Consider the following 24,656-nt stretch of genomic DNA (forward strand, 5'->3'; position numbering starts at 1 on the left):
TGCCTGTTTATTTTTGTTATCTCACCATAGGATTCCTGTATGTTTATTTTTAATCCTCAATATATATATGTGTGTGATAAGAGGCTGTCTGTAGTGGCTTTGAAACAGGCAGAAATATAGAGGTTTAAATGTTATAAAGTTTATTAATATAAAAATGTTGGTTTGTGCAAAGCAGGGGAATGGGTAGTAAAGGCGTTATCTATCTTTTTAAACAATAACAATTTTGGTGTTGACTGTCCTTTTAAATGTTGCCAGTTAATATTAGTTATGAGTGCTCAGTGCTCTAAGCAATATCATAGCTGAATAACATGGCAGCATATTGAACTAGAGTAAAAACATCAATAGTGTCACCTGTTCTGTATATATTATCAACATCTGAAGTGAAATATCCAAATAGGTCATTGCATTATTTACGTGTCATAAGTTGTCATACCACCTAGAGTAATCAATATAAATACTGGCTTCTTAAAATAGAACACTTGATTTTTAAATTAAAGGGAAAGGTTCTTTGGAATCTGCGTTCCTTTGTTCATCAAATAAACAAAAAATTAGGGAGGACGGAGTTACATTTATGGGAGCTTTAGTTATGGGAAGGTATGAGTATTGAAACTAGATGGAGGCCACAGGTACTAGGGTGGGTTTTTAACTAATTGCAGCAAATATATAAATATATTGCAGCAGATCGTAGCAAGCCTCAATATAAATCCAGCATAGCTAGTAGAGTATTAACCAGTAAGAACAAATAAAGCCATTTAAACAAACCAGTGCAAACAGTAAATTGAAGGCTAGTCAAATTGTGGACATACTTGTAGCCGTTTGGTACGATCCTAAAGTAACATCCTAGGTTAGAGCTTATTGCAGCATTAGGCTGTAAATTATTCTGAAAAATCACCTAATGTCTAATGGGGGTATTTAAACTGTCTGTTACCCAACCTTCCACATTAATTATATGCTATGTTGCCCCAGCCGCAGGTAACATCTGCACTAAATTTCTTGTATAGTGAAAAGGAGTTAATACTCATGCAAATCCTGTCCTTCATGGAAAACTAAATACACATATAGACAAGTACATGCAAGGATGAGGATATTTAAAAACCACTGTTAGGTCAGAGTTAGCACTCCATAGAGAATACCAAATCTGAGCTGGTAATTTTAAAGAGTATCTTAAAGAGAAAATATATAGTATAAATTTGAATTTCCCTAGGGCATTTGGGAACAATATGGGCATGTGGGTGATATTTGTATATACATAGTCCAAATCAAGTAGTTTCAAATCTAGTATTGGACGAAGTTAGAGCATCAGAGTACTTGCTTTACGTCCTTCTTAGAAAAATTACAACAATGTTCAAGATTAAACATCATATGATATGAACTATGTTTTGGAGACATGTGAATGCTATACTACACACTTTACAAGATGCAAGTGTAACATAACATAAGCAAAATAGAGATGCCCTACATCTACCATAGATTTGGGCACAAGACATAGTTAGCATGCTGATATAATAAAACTGTAGTAGGACCCTACACATTTTGAGGCCAAGATGTTCTAGTTTGCATGGAATATAACTTTGGAGTATAAAACACATTCATAGAGAAAACATCAAAAATCAAAACTGGTATATAACAAACCCATATAATACTATGTGTTGCTTCAAATCAATGGATCGTCATTCCTAATAGTATCATCCCTCAATCTATTATTATAGACTGTAAAAATGGCGCTTATATCAATGTTAAATAACATAATAGGGAATCCTATTACACAGTAAACAAATGACCAACCTCTATCAACTAATAAAACAGGAGGTGAGCATTAAATGTCCAGTCTGATAGATCAAGCTAAGACTGTAGTATGAAGATCCTTCTGTCTTTGGTACTCTAGCCTATACCCATTTCATACAAGCCAGATGAAAAGTTGAGTACCAGAATAACCTTCCAGCGTCTCTGACATCCACATTTCTGTACCCACTGACTCCAAGCTGTAAAACATACAGCCACAGATCTTTCTTGCAGTTGATTAATTGGTGTCTTAAAAAATAACTGTATTTCATCTCCAGTCCTCCTATTCATTTGTCCTAAACAAGTGGCAGAGCATATCATCTGACCTTGTCTTTTAGTGTCCTCGGCTGCCTGGGTATATGATGTGAAGGATGAGGCTGCTTTAACATATCTATCAGCTTTAATTGGATACTTAGCAGTCCCATTCATGACTATCTGCCAAACAAATACTGTACCCGGTATGATCAGGTAATTAGGACTCGTTGCTTCTGATCTCCCCAAATTAGAATGGCGTGTTGGATTATTCTGTATGTTGAAAAAAAGAGGAGGTGTTGGTTAATGCGCAGTGAAACTCTATTAAGCCTATGAAAAAATAAGAGGACTCTCCAACCTCTAAAGTGCAAATCGATAATTTATAATAGATTGGTTACGAGAGGAACTCAAAATATCCCAATATCATAGGCGCTAGTGAAAGCTTAAAATAGTGATATGACTTGTTAAATAAGTGATATAAGTGTGAACAAATTACTTTTCGTGGAAAATGTGATAATAAATGTCAAATTAGTTTATAAAATGCAAATTCTGCATAAATTTAAAAACAAATAAATGTACAATATTCAAGTGACAATGCCAAAAAAGAAAAAGAAAACACGATGAAGATAAAAATAAAAACAAAAATAAAAATACATTTTACAACTGATACAATTAGAATCTTGCAAGGAAATACAATTGCGTTGATCAGACGCAGTTAAAGTGTAGCATACAATTTTGCAACAAATGTTACATGGATAACATATTAAAACTCAGATAGCTTGAGTGAAATCCTCTTACAGATGAACAGTTTTGGATGAATAATGATTGTCTCGTCTTAGCTGGGATATTTCAGGTTTGGCTGGAACGAGATAAAGGACCAATCAAACGACAGATAAAGGCACCAAATAAAGGTCAACACTCTGAGTTTTAATATGTTAACCATGTAACATTTGTTGCAAAATTGTATGCTACACTTTAACTGCGTCTGATCAACGCAATTGTATCCCCTTGCAAGATTCTAACTGTATCAGTTGTAAAATTTATTTTTATTTTTGTTTTTGTTTTTATTTTTATCTTCATCGTTTTATTTTTTTATTTTTTGGCATTATCACTTGAATATTGTACATTTATTTGTTATTAAATTTATGCAGAATTTACATTTTATAAACTAATTTGACATTTATTATCACATTTTCCACGAAAAGTAATTTGTTCACACTTATATCACTTATTTAACAAGTCATATCACTATTTTAAGCTTTCACTAGCGCCTATGATATTGGGATATTTTGAGTTCCTCTGGTAACCAATCTATTCTAAATTATCTAATTGTTCTGTATGTTGCCTTGTTTGTCAGTCAAGGCGCTTATCTGGTGGGCTAGATGGTTTGAGATCTGTTACCGGGTGTCGATCGCATCTCCCAAGGTCTGGTTATCCCAAGCAGATTCAGTATGCCAGATATCTTGCCTCTGACTGCTTATAATTAGCGGTACTTCTGTGTGAGGTGTCAGAGAGTTATTTAGTGGCGGATTCTTAGTTGGTGCTGGCGGTAGTAAGTCGCTGAAGCTTTTGAGCACTGCCACCTCAAAGTCTAGGAGGAGGGCTTGTATAGTTTGCGTGATATGCCCCATGGTAGGTAAAAATAAGAAAAGTTAGCTTGAGTTAAGCAGTTGTGAATCCCAGTAAAATGAATGAGTCACCACTATGCAATTGCGGTAAACACTGCTCCGTGCCGTGTGAATCGAAGGGAGCGTAAACTTGGCTGTAATGAGACCATCTTATTGCTCCTGAAGTGGAGCAGAGCTACCTAGTAGTGTATGTCGACCATACATCCACTATTGCTATTCCAGCTCTGTGTGTGCAGGGCAGTCTGTAGGTTTGTCCAAGTGTTGATGGACTGCCACGTGGATAAGAAGATGGCCATTCCAGCCTATCTGCATATAAGTCGTCTTAAGAAGTATTGACTTTCTCTTTCTCAGAATGTCCTCCTGTGGTCAAAACTCTTGAACGGTATTTACAGGGGTTAGTAAACCCCATATAATGGTTGTGAGCTAAGCCTGGTGGTCAGTAAGTCAAATTTATGTAAGATTTCAGCGGAGTTGAAGTAATATGGGACCACTCGGCTTCTGAGCTCGCTCCACCCCCCCATTGCATGCTTTTTTTATTAGCTTTTTACAACAGGAGACTACTAGTTCATGTGGGCCATATAGATAACATTGTGCTCACGCCTGTGGGTTGTGGATGACACCACAAATTAGCTAAAATACAAGTCAATAGATAATAAATAAATAGCCATGTGATCAGGTGCTGTCAAAAGAGGCTTAAATACAAGGTAATCACAGACATAAAAGTATATTAATATAACCATGTTGGCTGTGCAAAACTGGGGAATGGTTAATAAAGGGATTATCTATTTTTTTTTTTTTTTTAAAATAACAATTTTGGAGTTGGCTGTCCCTTTAAAGGAGACAAGGTACATATACTTACTAGGGTAGTTTTACAAATCATCAACACAGTTATAATTTCAACGCTTTTAAAACAATTATATGTAGGTAGTTTGCGATACAATACTGATAATACAGACTATTATATATATATATATATATATATATATATATATATATATATATATATATATATATGTGTGTATGTATATTTATATATATATATATATATATAAATATTTATTTATTTATATATATATATATATATATACAGTATATATATATATATATATATATATATACATACACACTGATTATACATACTGATATATATATATATATATATATATATATATATATATATATATATATATATATATATATAAACAGGGCTCAAAATTTACACTCTTTACATTCCCTCTCCCTCTCCCACTAGCCCATTGGTACATGGAAATTTAACGGTGGTGAGTAAAAGTTAGTGAGTGAATGTTGAATCAACAACACTCCTATTGCAACATTTACAGCCATGTGCCATGTGCTAAAAATATTATGTAAAGGGATATTATGTATCCATGAAAGGGCAAGGATATGTTATTCCTCTAAGGCTGTAAGGACCCCATTAGTGCTTAGACTGCTACTTCTGAGAAGGTAAAGAAGGTAAACAAGGGGAGAGAGAGAGAGATTGTAGGGAAAATGTGAAAGTGGAGAAGATAGAGTTAAGAGAGTGGAGAGAAAAAAGAAAGAATGAAGAGATATTAGAGAGGGGAAAGAAAGAGTGTAAAGAGAAGATATGGCCTGAGAGAGAAGGGATAGGGTAAAAAGGGAGATTGAAGAGAGGAGGGAGTGGGGAAAGATAGCTAAAGGGACAGTCTACTTAAAAATTGTTATTGTTTAAAAAAGATAGATAATCTCTTTATTACCCATTCCCCAGTTTTGCATAACCAACACTGTGATATTAATATACTTTTTATCCTATATGATTACCTGTATCTATGCCTCAGCAAACTGTCCCTTATCTCATTGTTTTTTACAAACTCGCATTTTAGCCAATCAGAGCTGGTTCTTGCATAACACTAATCATTCTTAACGATTATTATTGTTCACGGGAGTGAGAACAATGTTATCTAGATGGCACATATAAACCAGCACTGTCTGGCTGTACAAAAAAGCTAATAAAAAGCACAGAGATAAGAGGTGGCCTGCAGGGGTTTAGAAATATGCATGATTTAGAGGTTATAAAGTATATTATTATATAGCAATGTTGGTTATGCAAAGCTGGAGAATGGGTAATAAAGGTGTTATCTATCTTTTTAAACAATAAAACAAACTAAGAAGACTGTCCCTTTAAGTGAGAGACAGGAGAGATGATAACTATTGAAAAAAATCTTCTGGTCTGCTATGACCTTTTATGACTGTCAGCACAGTCTACATTCTCTCAGTTCAACAACTTCCTTTTTCTATCCAGCGGTTGTCTTCTTAGAACCCCTAGTTGATGTTGCAAACTGCTATCCACTTATTTTTATTTTTTTTTTAACTGTATGTAGCATTATTTAATTTATGGTATGAAATAAAAACAATATTATAAATGACTGCACAATAAGGTGTCTCACAAAGGCTAAACATATGCAAAGAGGGTGTGAGGTAGTGGATGTGGTGTGGGTGGGATCAGAAGTGGCAAGTGACATTTTGGCCTTCTATATATATACAGACTTGGCTCCAGAACTAATTAAATGGGGGAGGGGGCATTTTTTTTTCACGAGGGGGCACGCATTTTTTACAAAGCATGTATGAGAGTCAAAATAAGAGCAGAGTGAGGGGACATCCCTTACAAGAGAAATAAAATAATGCTACCACACAGAGTGACATCAGTGTTTCTACTCAAATACACTCGCAACAGAAGCATCTGACAGAAGCACTTTTAATCCATACTGCACTGAGACTATAGTGGATATTTCAAGCAAATGCATTAGAGAGTAAACTACTGGTTAATGTAATCAGCTGGTAATGTTAGTAAACAACATAAAATATGTGTGACGTGAAGATATATTAGCCTCAGGAAACCAGTCACAGGCTCAGAGCGAGTGCTGCCCGCCTGCCCGGTGGGTATATAATGCGGGCACAGAGCAGGATCAAAGCTCGGTTAACACTGTATAATATTGTAAATAGAAAAGCTTGGGACTTACTGTGATACAGCAACCAGTGTATGCTTCTGAGGGCCGCCATGTTTATATAAAGTGGAAGCATTCCCTTAGTTAGTGTGCTACTGCTGTCGGATACGAAGGGTTCCTTCCCCTACTGCTTGTTTTGCTGGCCCAGTGCGGGCATTGGACTGTAACTTGAGCACAACACGCATATGGACTGGCAAGAGGTTGGCATTGTATAAGGAACCACCCACTGTGTGTGACTGGTATAGATAGACACGCTATGCTGGGAACACCTACTGCGTGTGACTGCTATATACACACTATAATGGGAACGCCTACTGTGTGTGACTGCTATATACACGCTATGCTGGGAACACCTACTGCGTGTGACTGCTATATACACACTATAATGGGAACGCCTACTGTGTGTGACTGCTATATACACGCTATGCTGGGAACACCTACTGCGTGTGACTGCTATATACACACTATAATGGGAACACCCACACCATGATTGATATGTACACAATTTTCTGAGTGGTTGCTGGTATCATTTGTGAATTGTTTCCATTGAGTGACTGGTTTACAAAGTTTTTTGAGAACGTTTACAGTTTGGGGATGTGTCATAGCTGCCCTAGGTGAAGGCGCATTGCGTGTAAGAGATTTATTCTATACAGTCTCCCTGTAAGAGTGTGGTTTGCACACATTGTGCAGGGAACAGTTTCTGCGTCTTGCTTGTAAAAGGTCAGCATCATTCCACTGAGAAAGTGATACACATACAATATGCTGTGTTAATACCCACTTGGTGTGACTGGTATCATAACTAGGGTTACCACCTTTCCAGAATTATGACACACTTATTTATACAATAACAAAATTATTTTTTGAGCATTCCATTTGGGCAGGCATTGTCCGTCAATGACCCCATTGGAGCCGACCCTGTATATATATCCAATGCAGTCATGCGTTGTAGAGACTGCAGCGCGAGATAAACATACCTGGCCACAAATAAGGATCAGTCAGTGAGGATCAGACAACGGGGGGGGGGGGGGGGGGCGTGAGAGGCGGGGAAATGAGAGCGGCAGGGAAGGGAAAGAGGGAGGGAGAGGGAATCCAAGTAAATGGGGATTTTCGCCCGTGTACACAGGCTTTAGGACTAGTATATATATAAATGTCTTCAATGTCCCTTTTTTAATTGAACTTTTATATATTCTCTACTGTAATAGATATAATATTCCAAAGGGCTTTACAAATGAAAAACCCTGTTATAACGCTATCTTTACATACCAGCACTTTTTCCATATATTATATTCATATGTATATTTTCTTTTGTACAATTAGTCAGTGAACATCATTGAGTTAGTAACTATTAATGCTTAACGCCTTGGCTGCCAGATACAGAATCTCTATGTTTATCTTCTCTTTCTTTCTGGCCACATTTTGCAGCAAACAAAAGTTACAGAGTTGACTTCTACCCTCTGTGGAGCATTTAGCCAAAGCAAGCAAAATAAATAATGAATGCATGATGCAAAGTTCTTTCATTTTGATCAATTAAATACATGGGTGAATCCAATTTTAAGCTTAAAGAGCCACTAAACTCCAAATTTTTCTTTCATGATTCAGATAGAGAATACAATTTTAAACAACATTCCAATTCACTTCCATTATCTAATTTGCTGCAATCTTTAGATATCCTTTGTTAAAGAAATAGCAATGCACATTGGTGAGCCAATCACATGAGGCATCTATGTGCAGCCACCAATCAGAAGCTACTGAGCCTATCTAGATATGCTTTTTAGGAAAGAATATCAAGAGAATGAAGCAAATTAGATAATAGAAGTAAATTAGAAAGTTGTTTAAAATGGTATTCTCTATCTGAATCATGAAAGAAAAAAATTGGGTTTAATGTCCCTTTAAACAACAAATGTATAATGTCATATTGTTAGAAGCATACTAAAAGGGTTATAGAAGAATAGTCAATATAAATATCAAGAATATTAAAAATAATGCCTAGTATATAAGAGTTCTCTATATTAAAACAGATACATGATGAGCACGAACAGGCTCCATTATGTATATTATACAGTACATTATAAAATAAGAAATAACACTACTTCATACTATTGCACATATTTTGTACACACAAGATATAAGCTCACAAGCTTTACCTTCTGTATCTAATCCTGCTAGCTAACATCTATCTGTACGTCTACTTGAGAACAGTGGTTCCCATGGGAACAAAACTACAACTCCGATTACTTGCTGGCAGGAAGCACACTAAATTAACTTATGTTTTTAAATGTGCACTTTGGCTAATTTTCCTAATGCAAATCAACTCGCTGCTGCTTGTGGCTACAATTCTAAAAACAGAGATATTACCTTCATCCTGTTGCCTAGCAACTAGCAACAACATTATCTGTAGCATTCTCCTTGTATTAGCTAGAATATCCCTCAAAGGCCCTGGGAGGGAATGCAAGACATTGAATAACAATAGTTAGAACAATAGTCAAGAAGAAACAATTTAGTAGACAATAATAGCATTTGTCCGAAGGGAGCTGCAATCACAATTCCCAGCTTGAGATTGTTGAAGATGACTGACATGTCCAAGGTCAAAAGGACACAGTAATGATTTATTTTCTCAAAAACCCTAAAATATTCCATGTAAGAAAGGGTTAAGCCAAATTTAATTTGGTGTAATTCTATAGTTATTATTATTATTATTGTTTATGACCCTGTGGATAGTATATAATTAATTTAGATTATTAAATGTAATTAATTGTATAATCAATTACAATCTGGTATTGACAATAACATTATTATTATATTTAGTCACCATTTTCAAGTGACAAACATTAATTTTCTTTGCCATATGTAAGATTATATAACACACTAGTGCCTCATGAGGCAGTTATGTGAGATGATAAGGTTTTTATGGTCCATCCTCTGGGTATTAGCAACAGAACGGTAACTGTGAGTTTTGCTGATAATAATCATCCATCACTAACCCCTCTATCTGTCTGATCAGTCCATAAACTTTGCCTGTAGGCTGTGATATAATTGACTCATCCTGATCTCATTCCCACTGGCTGATTAGTGAAGTGGAATCTGTCTGATCAACTTAATAAGAATTTACCACTGCATCAAATGATGGAAATACGTTTTTCTCTTTGCATGGCTGGTTTTCTCTTTCTCTCTCTTTTTTTTTTTTTGGCAGCTGATGTCACTTACAGCTCAACCTCCTGAAGGCAGATTATCACCATAAATAGTCCATGCACTGACCTGATTAGTAGCATTGTGAATAACTTTTCATTTGATCTATTGTTTTAAATCTAATTCAAATCGCCCAGCCTCAACATGCTAAGCAACGAGTCCTCTCCCCTAACATGTGCTCCCTGTAACAATCTAGGCTTCTTGCAAAGGAACAATAGTTTGGAAGAAAGGAGCAGAATTGTAAGCTCCTTCAAGGAAAGACAGTCTTCCAAGAACCTCTTGGATTGTGAAAACATTGAAAAGGACTCCAGGTTTCGCCGAGCAGAGACTGACTTCTCCAATCTCTATGCCAGAGGTGAGGACACCATCGTTACTGATATGAAATCCATAATACGTCTTAGACTGACAAATAATGGTTCTAAATCATAGTGTGCTATCAGTGTGATAGAAAGGATTGGCAGAAGTTAATATGGCGCATACATTTAAGTCATCATAATAAAATAATCTTATTTGATGTAATGCAAAATGTAGTGGTTACACTATTTACAAAAAATGTTATAGACTATTAAAGACTATTTCATTTAATGTATTGATTGTAATAGTCTTTATATTATTTATAGTGTTCTAATATACTAATGATATCTAGAATTCCCCTTACTTTAAATGCCATTAAATACATCTTGCTTTTCTGTAAAATTGTGCTTTTTGTCATCTTCCCTAGAGAGGCCTAAAAGCAAATTCTATAGCCTGCAAATGCTGCATATCCAGCAACTGGTTTAGGCGATTTGAAGCTTTTTAAAAACCTAGGTTACAGAGTTTGCTTTTTGGCTTCTCTATGGAGTGTGAGACAAAGTAAAACTTTAAATTAATATATCTGTGTGGCTTGATACCTATATGCAAATGTGTTGAATACTAAACAGCCTCTCAAAAAATGTTTTTTTGTTTTTTAAACCAAGGAACGTATAATATAAAAGGAAAAAAAAGAGAAAACTGTATATACAGTGTATATATATATATATATATATATATATATTATATGCTTATGTATTGGGGCTAAAATTAGAATGTCCTGGAGCCCTGGAGAGGGGTGGACATTTATAATAATTTCTACTAATCCAATACCCCATATCTAGTAAAAAATGTCACCAGATGAGTAAGAAATTCAACATTTGTTGGCTCTGATTTGCGCTGTAGTTACTTTTTCTCTCCTGACTAGTAACTTAAATAAGATGATAGATAGATAGATAGATAGATAGATAGACAGACAGACATAAAGATAGATAGATAGATAGATATATATATAGATATATATAATTATATTTAAATTGTCTTTATAATACAACAATTTAATTACTAAACTTAATTTCTAAAGGGCATTACAACCTACATATGACAATGTATATCACAGTCATCAGGATGTGACATTTGATGCATTTTCTTTTAACAACACTTGCAAATATCATGGATATGATGACATAAAATTAGATTCAGTTCATAGCTGACAGAAAATGTAGAAACAGTTTAGTGTGGATGATGCAAAGCCGCATACGCTTGCATTACCGTGCCAAGAAGATATTATCTTTTAGTATATAAATAAGAAATATAGGTATAATGGTTTATAACAGTGAGGCAATGGAAGCTGCAAGTGAGACAAGATGATGAACAAGTACTGCAGCTGTCAAGGAAATGTGTGATAGTGCACTTTAGATTTTGTCTAGACAATTTGTACTCTCCTGGCCCCAGTCATATATAAAGTTCCTAATACCTGGCAGACACTCGTCACTTGGTGATTCATCTTCTGCTCTCAGATTTAAAACATGGTGCACTAATAGCTTGTTTCTCCTACAGATTTACTGCCTGCCAAGAATGGAGAGGAGTCAACCATGCAGTTCTTGTTGGAGGTGGTTGACATTCTCTTAAATTATGTAAGGAAAACGTTTGATAGATCCACCAAAGTACTAGACTTTCACCATCCTCACCAGCTTCTGGAAGGGATAGAAGGATTCAACCTGGAGCTGTCAGACAACCCAGAGTCTCTGGAGCAAATCTTAGTGGATTGTAGAGATACACTCAAATATGGTGTAAGAACAGGTAAGTGTCTACTAATGTCATTGGGTTACTATCACTAATAGATGTGGCCTTAGTTTAGTTTGCCTGATGTACTGGGAACAGCTGCAAAGTCATTTATAAACATTCTCTTTCTTTGCATATCTTTCTGTTATCTATATACCATCTATCTATCTATCTATCTATCTATCTATCTATCTATCTATCTATCTATCTGTCTATGTAGGTATTGCTTCTTTTTAATAAAGTGCTGAGTCCCCAGCTCATTATTGAAAACAGTTGGACAAACATCAAATCAACTTTATGTCAATTTGATCACCAAAATGCATATTGCTTAAAATAAAAACCAACATTTTCAACCTGGAAACAGCTGAGTTTGGACAATTTGTAACCCAACTTGTCTAAATTTGCAAAGATGTTCACAAATTGCTGCAAACAGTTAAACGTTAGTTAAAGTTGACTTTTACACCTTTGCTTTTTACTTTAAATATCAGAGCTAAAAATAATTGCATTGTTAAAACATTGACTGGGATGTGTTTGTATTTTAATCAATTATATTTAGTTATCTTTTATGTAAATTGCTGTAATTATTGTCTGACAGCTGTATCTGCTAAACATTTTACACCTGAGGCTTTCTATAATTAGTTTTTTAAGTCCTCACTATAAAAAAGTCAGCAGGTGAAGAGCATGTGACTTGAAATCCGCAGAATTTTACAAATCCGCTTGATATTAATGCTGTGAACTTCTTTCAATAGCAATACAGCTGATTAAAAAAAAAAAAAAAAAAAAAAAAAGCAACTTGAATAAGCTGGATATGCAGAGGACAGCTATACAACTGACTTACACTTAGAGAATAGCCAAGTTGGAGATGTTTCTCTAAGTTAGTTATTTTAACCACCTTTACCTAATTTAGGTTACAGTCTGTGCATAGGACTACATATTTCTATATTTAATATTATTTTACTAGGATTTAGAAATTTTATTGAGACTGATAGCAATGGCTTTCGTAGGCTACAAGTTTCTACAAAATGAGAAAATTTACTAAGAATGTCATTGTGAAAAATTGCTCCGCTAACAGATTTTCCACTTTAACAGCTGAAGGCTTAATTTTCCTTCCTGTTGTCCTCTGTAGCACTGTAAAGACAATTTGCAGGTTTTTTTTTACCAAGATTTAATGGAATTTTATTTATGTCAACAAAAAGTATAACATGTATATTTATTTCATTGAATTGCCATACTTATTTGTCCGGACTCACCAAAAATTTCTCTAACGACTTAAAGGGATTCTGTAGTATTTTTGTATTATCTTAAAGAGGATGCATGCTCTATCTGAATCATGAAAGACATTTTTGGGGTTTAATGTCTCTTTAAGTTTTTTCCACTTTTCACGCATCATTGAAGTCCACTTTTTGCACGTGTGGGGTTAGCGCTCATGCACACATTTTTTACTTTCAACTTGTAATAAATGCATTATGTGATGTGTGCAAAAAGCTTTGCGCTTCACTCATAATCTAGGCCTAAATGTTTTAAGAACATTTAAACCTGTCATTTTGTATCACATTTTGCATTGTTTCGAATCTCAGGGACAGACCTCTTAAGAGACAGAAATAAATGAGCACCTGTGCATGTTAGCCAACCCCTGTGCAACATGTAAGGAGTATCTTTATTCTTCATTCCATTGTTTAATAAAAGTATATTGCTATGGGTTTTCCCTATTTATAATTAAGAATTTTAAAAGAACATTTCAGTTATTTGCCCCTTTAACTAACACATTGTTGTCACTCCCCATATGATCAGCTATGTGTTGTAGCATTGTGTCATGGGTGGTGAGACACATTCTTGGCCTACAACATTATAGACATCATTTTTATTGCTGATATTATGAACAACAATAGCATTCGATAACCAAATCTGTGCAGCCCAAACCTGTTTGTTATGAGTCTATGTGACCCACAAGATCAAATTCTGTCAGGACTCCATTATTACCTTATAAGCTGATAATTCAAATATTTATTCATTGTAACCTGAAGTGTTTTTGTGTTTTGTATGTCTTACTTTTCACATTCCTATTTCTACATTGATTGTGGAGTGTAACTGCTTTTAAATTAAAAACATATATATATATTTCAATATGATTTTATGGTTATATTCCAATAAATGGGTTATCACAATGTCAAAGTCACACTCTTGTGTACCGCTCCAGATGAGGATACAGTTAGAGAGCCGGCCTTTTTTATCCATTATGGTTTGGCCGCTTGGTTTACCTATCTATATCCCTCTCTCTTTCTATTGGTTTACCTATCTATATCCCTCTCTCTTTCTATTGGTTTACCTATCTATATCCCTCTCTCTTTCTATTGGTTTACCTATCTATATCCCTCTCTCTTTCTATTGGTTTACTTATCTATATCCCTCTCTCTTTCTATTGGTTTACCTATCTATATCCCTCTCTCTTTCTATTGGTTTACCTATCTATATCCCTCTTTCTATTGGTTTACTTATCTATATCACTCTCTCTTTCTATTGGTTTACCTATCTATATCCCTCTCTCTTTCTGTTGGTTTACCTATCTATATCTCTCTCTCTTTCTATTGGTTTACCTATCTATATCCCTTTCTCTTTCTATTGGTTTACTTATCTATATCCCTCTCTCTTTCTATTGGTTTACCTATCTATATCCCTCTCTCTTTCTATTGGTTTACCTATCTATATCCCTCTGTCTTTCTATTGGTTTACCTATCTATAGCCCTGTCTCTTTCTATTAGTTTACCTATCTACACCCCTCTCTCTTTCTATTGGTTTACCTATCTATATCCCTCTCTCTTTCTTTTTTTTTTTTTTTTTTTTTTTTTTTTTTAAATGTTTTATTTGTATAAAAAAAAAAGTAATAACATAAGCATAATTTTATACACATGAACAATTTTTACAAAAAATTACTAATACATTAAAATAAGAGAGTACACCGCAGATGTGTTGTAACAAGTTACATCTAAGACGCTGGGTGTCTCCACCCAGCGATTACTAATGATCTCAACATTACAGTATCTAGCCATATATTATATATACTGAAACCCTAGAAACGACCATCATATACAGAAAGACATTACCCCAAATTACAGGCGGTCACTAATCTTCTAGACCGAACTAATCCAAAATTCGTCTCTATAATTGTACTACTGCCTACTTGTGCAAACATGACCCCACCTTGGAAATGCATAGTGAGCTCCGGCACACCCGCCCCAATACGCCTGAGCTCCCTGAACCCGAGAACCCCACTCCCCCCCACCCTGCCCCAGCACTATAAAATCAAGAAAGATACAAATTCATCCATTAACCGTAATACCACAAAGTGCATACTAACCAGGTCACACCAAAACAGAGAACACACACAAAGAAAAAAAAGAAAAAAAAAAAAAAAAAAAAAAAAAAAAGAAAAAGAGGGGTTCCCTCTCACAAATCGCCCCCCCCCCCAACCCTCACTCCGCGTCCCCCACCCAGTTCCCGGGGAAATGGCCTGCTAGAATATTTGTCAGAACATAGGCCGATTCCCTAAAGGGTTTAATCATTTTTTTCTGATAAGCTGGGGGTAGGGATCTTATAAGTTTCTCCCATTTTCTAAAAAACTCGGGCAAGTATTGATCGTGCGGGGAGGGCATATTGTACTGCTCTGTTGTGTATTGACTGACTACCGCCGCTTTGAGTTGGACCAATGTGGGAGCCGAGCTTGACTTCCATAGTTTAAGAATGAGATTGCGTCCCGTTAGTATTATTGTGTTTATCAGACGGTAATTTTTTTTACGACCTTGATATCTCACTAAGAAGAAAATCTCAATGGGGACTAGCTCGTGCTCCAGATTTAAGACCCTGGTCATCCAATATGCGATCTTACTCCAGAATTGTTGAATTTTGGAGCAACCCCATAGGCAGTGGAATAAGTCTGCATCCATCCACGAGCATCTGGAGCATAGGACCCTAGCATTGTACCATTTCGAAAGCAAGCCAGGGGTAAAATACCTCTTAAGCCCGATTTTTATCTGGGATTCTCTCCAAACGGTGGGGACCCAATTCTGTTGAATAATTTTAAAACTTCCTACGATGGTTTGCTCATCTATATCGGGGAATTGGGTAGACCATTTAGTGATCATCTCGCCTACCTGAAAATCAGAAGCTTTCTGGGTTGCAAGTTGATATAATGGGGAAATTCCAAATTTCCCTGCTGCATATAGGGAGATCCTGGGCTGTAATTCGCCCAAAGACCAGTTATTACCAAAGTTGTTTTGCAGCTCCTGTAAGAAATGTCTGACTTGAAGGTAGGCGTAAAATTCTCGCGGCCCTAAATTGAATTTATTTACAATTTCAGTATAGGATAATAAATATCCATCAGGACTCCGAAATTGACTCATAGTATTTAAGCCTTTCATATCCCAGTCTTTAAATATCTGACTTGAGAGTCCAGGACAGAAATTGGGGTTCCCACATATGGGTAAATATTGTGTGAGATAAGGGGAGTAATCTAACGCGGAACACAACCTTTGCCATGCTATGATTATATTCCTAAACGTGGACAGACTAAATATGTTCGAAGGAAGAGAAGTCATCGGACAATGTAATAGAGCCTTCAGATTAAACGGGGCCACAACCCGCGACTCCCAAATGGACGCCGAGATCTGGTCCTTACCCGTTATCCAATCTAAAGCAAATCTAGCTATGGTCACTAGATTATACATCTGGATATTAGGGAGTGCAAGGCCGGCGGCCAACTTAGAGTTCATGAGTCGATGAACGGCAATCCGTGGTTTACTCCCTTTCCATAGAAATCTGGAACAAGCTCTATTAAATGCGACAATGTCTTTGTGGTGTAAGAATATCGGAATATTTTGAAATATGTACATAAGTTTCGGGAAAATAATTGATTTAATTAATGTTACCCGTGCAGATAACGAGATAGGCAGTGAGGACCATTCGTCCAGTTTTTTTTTACAGCGGCTAACCCCGAACGCGTAATTCAACTTGTACCAATCCTCTGGATTTCTGGAGATATCAAGCCCCAAATAATTAATCTGAGAGACTTCGACGAAGGGATGTGATACGTCACCTAATGGATGTCTATAGAGCCACATTAATTCTGATTTCGATGTGTTAACCCGGAATCCGGAGATCTCACCAAACTCCTGAATAATATCCTGGAGAATTGGCAACGAAACCGAAAGATTTGATAGACATATCAATAGATCATCCGCGTATGATAGAAGGACCATTTTTTCACCTGCAAATAGAATACCTTCTAGTTCTTGCCGTAATCGTATGGCCAGCGGTTCCAAACTGATGTTAAATAATAGGGGGGATAGCGGACACCCTTGTCTGGTCCCTCTATGCATAATAAATCGCTGGGAGGTCACGTTGTTGATAATGACCGATGATGTAGGGGTACTGTAGATTAACCTGATGTAATTATGAAAAAACCCGGAGAAACCAAACTTCTCTAGGGTTGTGAATAGATGGTCCCACCCGACCCGGTCAAAGGCCTTCTCCGCGTCGACCGTAAGAATAGCCTTATCGTGAATATCATTACTATGAAGGACCTTGTGTTTGTTCCAATAAGACTCAATGAGGACTAATAATTTCCTAGTGTTTCGCACAGGATTCCGGCCAGGCATGAATCCGGATTGATTCTCATGGATTAGGTCCCCGATATAAGGCTTTAATCTGGAAGCTATAATAGATGCTAGTAGTTTGTAGTCAGTATTAAGGACAGAAATAGGTCTATATGAACTAGGAAGCTCCGGGTCCTTGCCCTTTTTTAAGATTAACGTTATGTTTGCCGCAGCAAAAGAAGGCGAGCAACTGATATTATCTGAAAAGTAAAAATTGAATAACCTAGACAAAATAGGGGTCACCTGAGCTTGTAATATTCGATAAAATTCAATAGGGAAGGAGTCGGGCCCGGCCGCTTTATTGGGTTTGGCGTTCTTAATTGCAGATCTGATCTCCTCCTCAGATATGGGGGCATTAATAGCTTCCAGGGCTTCCGGCGCTAGTCTCGGGGTCTTAATCTTCGACCAGAATTTTATTTGTTGTCCTTCCTTGGACGGTTCTGATTTGTACAGGTCTTGAAAGAAATCAAAAAACACTCGTTCGATGTCGGGGTGGCTCGTGAACCTCTTTGTACCTTGTTTAATAGCAGAGATTACCTGCCTAGGTGAAGATTTAGCTATTCTAGCTAGGAACTTAGCGGATCTACCTACGAACCCACTGTATCGAGCTTTAGTTCTGAGATCCTCTAGTGCACTATTCTGCTTGATCTGGATGTCACGGAAAGCCTTAGCCCTTACATAAGCGTCCCAGTGTTCCCTGCTAGGATCGTTTAAATATGCTCTAAACGAGTTTTTTACTTGATTTGCACACTGTCTAACCGCCTGACTACACTTCTTCTTCCAGTGTATCATATATGCTTTAATTTCGCCGCGTAAGATGGCCTTCGAAGCCTCCCAAAACACTTCCACTTTGTCCAGGTAGTTACCATTGATCTTATGGTAATCTGCCCATTTAATTTGTAGCCAGTTTTGAAAACTGGAATTGTTACTCAGAAATCTAGGAAAATATATCTGCTTGTTCCCTAAATACGAACTGTTAGATTTGCAACGCAGTGAGATGGCAGCGTGGTCCGATATAACTATATCTTCAATCTTAGTGAGCCAGTCCCAGCTTATTAACGAGTCTGACACTAAAAAGTAGTCAATCCTAGAGAAAGCTTGCTGAGCATGTGATACACATGTGAATACTCGCGCATCCGGGTTCTGTACCCGCCAGATATCTACTAAACCCAACTGTGAGCAGAATTTCTGGAAAATGCGCACTTTCCTACCTCTGCTGTTAAGGGCTCTCTTTTTAGAGCAATCTAGAGTTGCGTCAGCGGTCAAATTAAAATCACCTGCAACAATTAAATTGCGCCCTATAAATCTATATAGTCTAGCCATTAAGGACGCCCAGAAATTCTGATCAATTTGGTTAGGACCATAAATATTACAAAGTATATATTTGATCTTTCTAATCACAATCTCCAGAATCAGGAATCGGCCTTCAGGGTCCACTTCGGTGTGTGTTATTTTATACTCCAGATTCCGATTCAACAAAATGGCCACCCCCCTTTTCCTGGTTGTAGAAGTAGCGGCTATAACCTCCCCTACCCATTTACTCTTCAGTTTAGGAATTTCTGGAGGTTTCAAGTGTAGTTCCTGAAGAAAAACTATATCGGGGTTGAATTTCCCTGAGTACTTTATTATAGATTTCCGTTTAATTGGGGAAGTTATGCCGCCAACATTCCAGGAAAGTAAATTAATATTAAGAGCCATCAAATCCTACTTCTATTGTCATACTCATATGGAGGAAGAAGACCTCCGAATGCAATGGAACAAGGGCAGCGGGGGCGCAGAAAAGGGAACGGGGAGGGAGCGAGAGAGAGAGAGAGAGACAGAAAAAAAAAAAAAAAAAAACACCCAATAAACAAACCCACACAGAGCCGTACTTTTTAACCACAGAAAAACTTCTGGGGGGACCCGTAATATTGACTCAAGGTATTTTACGGAACACCTGCTTCTCGACAAAAATTATCAGCCTCCAAGACATTATTTAACGTATGAGAGATTCCTTCTTTGGATACTATCAATTTTGCAGGGTAAAGCATTTTGATATTATAATTTTCTTTCTGTAATCTACCATAGAAAAAGGACATATCCCTTCTCTTAGATAGAGTTTCAGAGGAGAAATCTTGAAAGAGTAGTAACTTATGCGAGTCCAAAACTAAGGGCATACTTTTCCTGTAGTACTTAAGATATAGCAATTTGTCTTGGAAATTTACAAATTTAAATATCACAGGCCTCGGTCTCTGGCCCTCGGTTTGTTCCCTGCGTGGGCCTATTCTGTGTGCCCTCTCGATCTGAAAGGGAGTGACAGGAGCTGGAATCAACAGTGCCTTAGGTAATGTATTGGATGCAAAATTCAGTAAATCTTGGAATTCTGGCAACTCGGGGAGGCCAATCACTTTTAGATTGTTGCGTCTTGAGCGATCCTCAAGATCTTCAATTTTTGCTTGTAACGCTACAATCGTTTTACTATGTGCATCCATAGTGGAATCATGAATATTAAGCCTGTCCTCTAAATCGGACACCCTGTTTTCAGCCTCATCTAATCTTGATGAAAACTGCCGACCCTCGGCCGTGAGATTAGAAATCTCGCTCCTAATCTCGCGCTTAATCAAATCAAATTGCGGTAGTAGAATTTTAGCCACCTCCGCTGCATATTCTGTCATACTATTCCCCGAGGAGCTCCCTTTCTCTGGGGGAGTGTCAATGCTGACATCCAGAGTCCTGCCACTCCCTTTTTTGTCTTTAGCTTTGGGGGGCATATTGGAGGGTGAGCTCCTTTGGAGCATGTATCTGTCCATGTACTGAAGGGCCTTTAGGTAGATTATTCAAGGACTTTATAAAGAGAGAGGAAGAAGTAGAAAGAAAAAAAAAAAAAAAAAAAAAAAGGGGGGGGGGGAATTGCAAGGGAAAAGAAGAGAGGGAGACAGAGAGTAAGGCGTATCGGGGTCCCAAACCAGATATGGTGTGCCGGAGCCCCCAGAGATATAACTATGTCTGCCTGTTTCTACCGGCTTACCTATTCTTGGATCTAAAGCCTGTCTTACTCCTCTTACGGAACTTTCTGTACAATAATAGTAAAGTGCAAGTGCTTCTACGAGAAAAAAAACAAAAAAAAACTAAAAAAGGAAAAGTCCGCTCTGCCCTACCCTACCCTCTCTCTTCCAGTCAGGTGTTTTTGTCCCTTTCTCCCCTTTTTTCCTTCTCCTTTCTTAAAAGAGGTGCTTTCAAAAGAACGTATATTCGTGCAAATTAAAAAGAGTTAAGTAGCTTAATAGTTATATGCCCTTACCAAGGAGATATTGACTTAGTTACTACTATTGTGAGTAAACCCACCTTATTAAGGTGCACCCTTGATTACGATTCTGACGTTGTATACCCTCTAAATAAGGAACTGTGCTAAGTACTAATGTGGAAATATATTACTTGTATGTTAAATTTAAATTTTAAATTGTTTCCAGACTAACAGACAGACATTCCTAATTTGCCTGCCACTAAAACAAGTTAGAGGCTTTGGGTATCAGCAGGAAGTTTGAAAAAAAGGTGCTGTGTCCTAATATAGAACCCAACTAAGTGTCTAAATAGGGGGAGAGGCAACACAAGGAACAACCCCCCAAAATAACTCCATAAATTTGTAAGAAAGAACTTTCATTGTGCACAATAAATATCAGTAATTAGAACACAAAAAAACAGCAAAAAACAAAAGAAGAACAAAGAACAAAAATCAAAATAAATACATTGAAGAAAAACCAAAAAGTCTGCTTAATAGAAGTGTGTCCCCCAGGTTCTTACAACCCAGGCAGTTAAAAGTGTATCTAGTGAAAAAAAAAATGCTGTGTCTTAGTGTAGAACCCAACTAAGTGTCTAAATAGAGAGAGAGGCAACACAAGAAACAGCCCCCCAAATTAACTATATAAATTTGTAGCAAAAAATTTCCATAGTGCACAATATATGTCAATAATTAGAACACAAAAAACCAGGCAATAAAACAAAAAGAAAAACAAAAAGCAAAATCCAAAAAAAAAAAAAAAAGCATTGAATAAACCAGAAAGTCTGCTTGGTAGGACTAAGTCCCCCAAGTTCTTGCAACCTAGTTTGAGCCTTCACTTCACTTATCAAGTCCAGTTGTAGAACTTGCCATGCTAGGGAACCTTGATAGATGGGAAAAACCATAAAAAACCATAAAGTTACAGTGGTTAGAGTCAAGTGTACTGCATAGCTCCAATTCAGACACAGTCATAAGTGTGACCAAGAACAAAAACAAGAGGGAATGAAATCCAGAGGTCTTGACCTGCACAGCACAGCACGGTACCGACCCCTGTCCTGAGGATCCCAACTTCGTTCTCGGGGACCCAGAAACACTTTCTCACTCAGGGGTAGGCAAATTAGCAAAACCGGCTCCAAAGCCACAGGACGAAGGTAAACCTGTAGCCCACAGTAACATTGACAATGTTCCGTTGCTTACGGTATACAAATTAAGTCAGGACCTTAGTATATTTTGGCCAATGACCGGGAACAGTACCTTGTTTGTAGGCCGTCACCGCTTCTGCCAGGCTAGTACCTCCCTCAGTGCCTCCGCTATCCTTGCGGACTATCGGCGCAGCGTAATGTGAGGCGAGCTCCCCGGAGATGACGTATGTGTGAGTAATACGGAGGCCCAGCAGGACCACCTTCTGCAAAATCCAAGCCGGCCGAATGCGGAGTCTCACAAAACGCCTCAATGCAGCAGATCCGAGACTCTAGGAGGGCGGGGTTGGACCATACACACCGGCCCTTGCGTCACCACCAGGGGACCCAGGTGTTGCCGCGGACAAGATGGCCCCTCCAGGTGGGCCAAAACAACGCACCCCCAGGTCGGGTGAAACCAGGCACCCAGGGACCAGCGTGGCCGGGTCCGGCACGGCCAGAAGCAGCCCACGACAGTCCCACGTCCGGGTAAGCTGTAGTACAAACCCTGGGGGGATAGGCAAAGTCCAGCAGGTTAGAGAGAAGTTTGGTGGTATCCTGCAGTGGTCGTCACCGGGTAATAGATGTGCACCAGCCACCGTGCACCATTAGGCTGTATCGGTAGACTTCCCTCGCCGGATCGTAATCCTTTTACCCAAGCCTAGTGTAGGCCAAGGGAGAACAGCGTAGGTCGTAGGTGGTTTAGGCCTCACATGGAGGCGCGGAGCTTCAGGTACACCTGCAGCTACCTGCAGCTACCTGTTGGTCCCGCCTTCAACCGGAAGTCCCCATCCCTCTCTCTTTCTATTGGTTTACCTATCTATATCCCTCTCTCTTTCTAGTGGTTTACCTATCTATATCCCTCTCTCTTTCTATTGGTTTACCTATCTATATCCCTCTCTCTTTCTATTGGTTTACCTATCTATATCCCTCTTTCTTTCTTTTGGTTTACTTATCTATATCCCTCTCTCTTTCTATTGGTTTACCAATCTATATCCCTCTCTCTTTCTATTGGTTTACTTATCTATATCCCTCTCTCTTTCTATTGGTTTACCTATCTATATCCCTCTCTCATTCTATTGGTTTACCTATCTATATCCCTCTCTCTTTCTATTGGTTTACCTATCTATATCCCTCTCTCTTTCTATTGGTTTACTTATCTATATCCCTCTCTCTTTCTATTGGTTTACCTATCTATATCCCTCTCTCTTTCTATTGGTTTACCTATCTATAGCCCTGTCTCTTTCTATTAGTTTACCTATCTACACCCCTCTCTCTTTCTTTTGGTTTACCTATCTATATCCCTCTCTCTTTCTATTGGTTTACCTATCTATATCCCTCTCTCTTTCTAGTGGTTTACCTATCTATATCCCTCTCTCTTTCTATTGGTTTACCTATCTATATCCCTCTCTCTTTCTATTGGTTTACTTATCTATATCCCTCTCTCTTTCTATTGGTTTACCTATCTATATCCCTCTCTCTTTTTATTGGTTTACCTATCTATAACCCTGTCTCTTTCTATTAGTTTACCTATCTACACCCCTCTCTCTTTCTATTGGTTTACCTATCTATATCCCTCTCTCTTTCTATTGGTTTACCTATCTATATACCTCTCTCTTTCTAGTGGTTTACCTATCTATATCCCTCTCTCTTTCTATTGGTTTACCTATCTATATCCCTCTCTCTTTCTATTGGTTTACCTATCTATATCCCTCTTTCTTTCTATTGGTTTACTTATCTATATCCCTCTCTCTTTCTATTGGTTTACCTATCTATATCCCTCTCTCTTTCTATTGGTTTACTTATCTATATCCCTCTCTCTTTCTATTAGTCTACCTATCTACATCCCTCTCTCTTTCTATTGGTTTACCTATCTATATCCCTCTCTCTTTCTTTTTGGTTTACCTATCTATATCCCTCTCTCTTTCTATTGGTTTACCTATCTATATCACTCTCTCTTTCTATTGGTTTACTTATCTACAGTATATCCCTCTCTCTTTCTATTGGTTTACTTATCTATAGCCCTCTCTCTTTCTATTAGTTTACCTATCTATATCCCTCTCTCTTTCTTTTAGTTTACCCATCTATATCCCTCTCTCTTTCTATTGGTTTACCTATCTATATCCCTCTCTCTTTCTATTGGTTTACTTATCTATATCCCTCTCTCTCGTTCTATTGGTTTACCTATCTATATCCCTCTTTCTTTCTATTGGTTTACCTATCTATATCTCTTTCTCTTTCTATTGGTTTACTTATCTATATCCCTCTCTCTTTCTATTGGTTTACCTATCTACATCCCTCTCTCTTTCTATTGGTTTACCTATCTATATCCCTCTCTCTTTCTATTGGTTTACCTATCTATATCCCTCTCTCTTTCTATTGGTTTACTTATCTATATCCCTCTCTCTTTCTATTGGTTTACCTATCTATATCCCTCTCTCATTCTATTGGTTTACCTAACTATATCCCTCTCTCTTTCTATTGGTTTACCTATCTATATCCCTCTTTCTTTCTATTGGTTTACTTATCTATATCCCTCTCTCTTTTTATTGGTTTACCTATCTATATCCCTCTCTCTTTCTATTGGTTTACCTATCTATAGCCCTGTCTCTTTCTATTAGTTTACCTATCTACACCCCTCTCTCTTTCTATTGGTTTACCTATCTATA

General features: G+C 37.4%; 1 protein-coding gene across 2 annotated transcripts in view; it reads left to right on the plus strand.

The window, feature by feature from the left end:
- GAD1 (glutamate decarboxylase 1) overlaps positions 1–24,656 on the plus strand; it is a 170,324-nt gene that overhangs the window by 12,333 nt on the left and 133,335 nt on the right. For both annotated transcript variants that reach the window (XM_053690083.1, XM_053690082.1), the window contains exons 3-4: positions 10,029–10,187; positions 11,681–11,923. In XM_053690083.1, coding sequence (XP_053546058.1) covers positions 10,029–10,187; positions 11,681–11,923 — 402 coding nt within the window. The remainder of the gene's footprint in view (positions 1–10,028; positions 10,188–11,680; positions 11,924–24,656) is intronic.

Source organism: Bombina bombina, chromosome 1 (genome assembly GCF_027579735.1).
Source record: "Bombina bombina isolate aBomBom1 chromosome 1, aBomBom1.pri, whole genome shotgun sequence".
Lineage (NCBI taxonomy): Eukaryota > Metazoa > Chordata > Amphibia > Anura > Bombinatoridae > Bombina > Bombina bombina.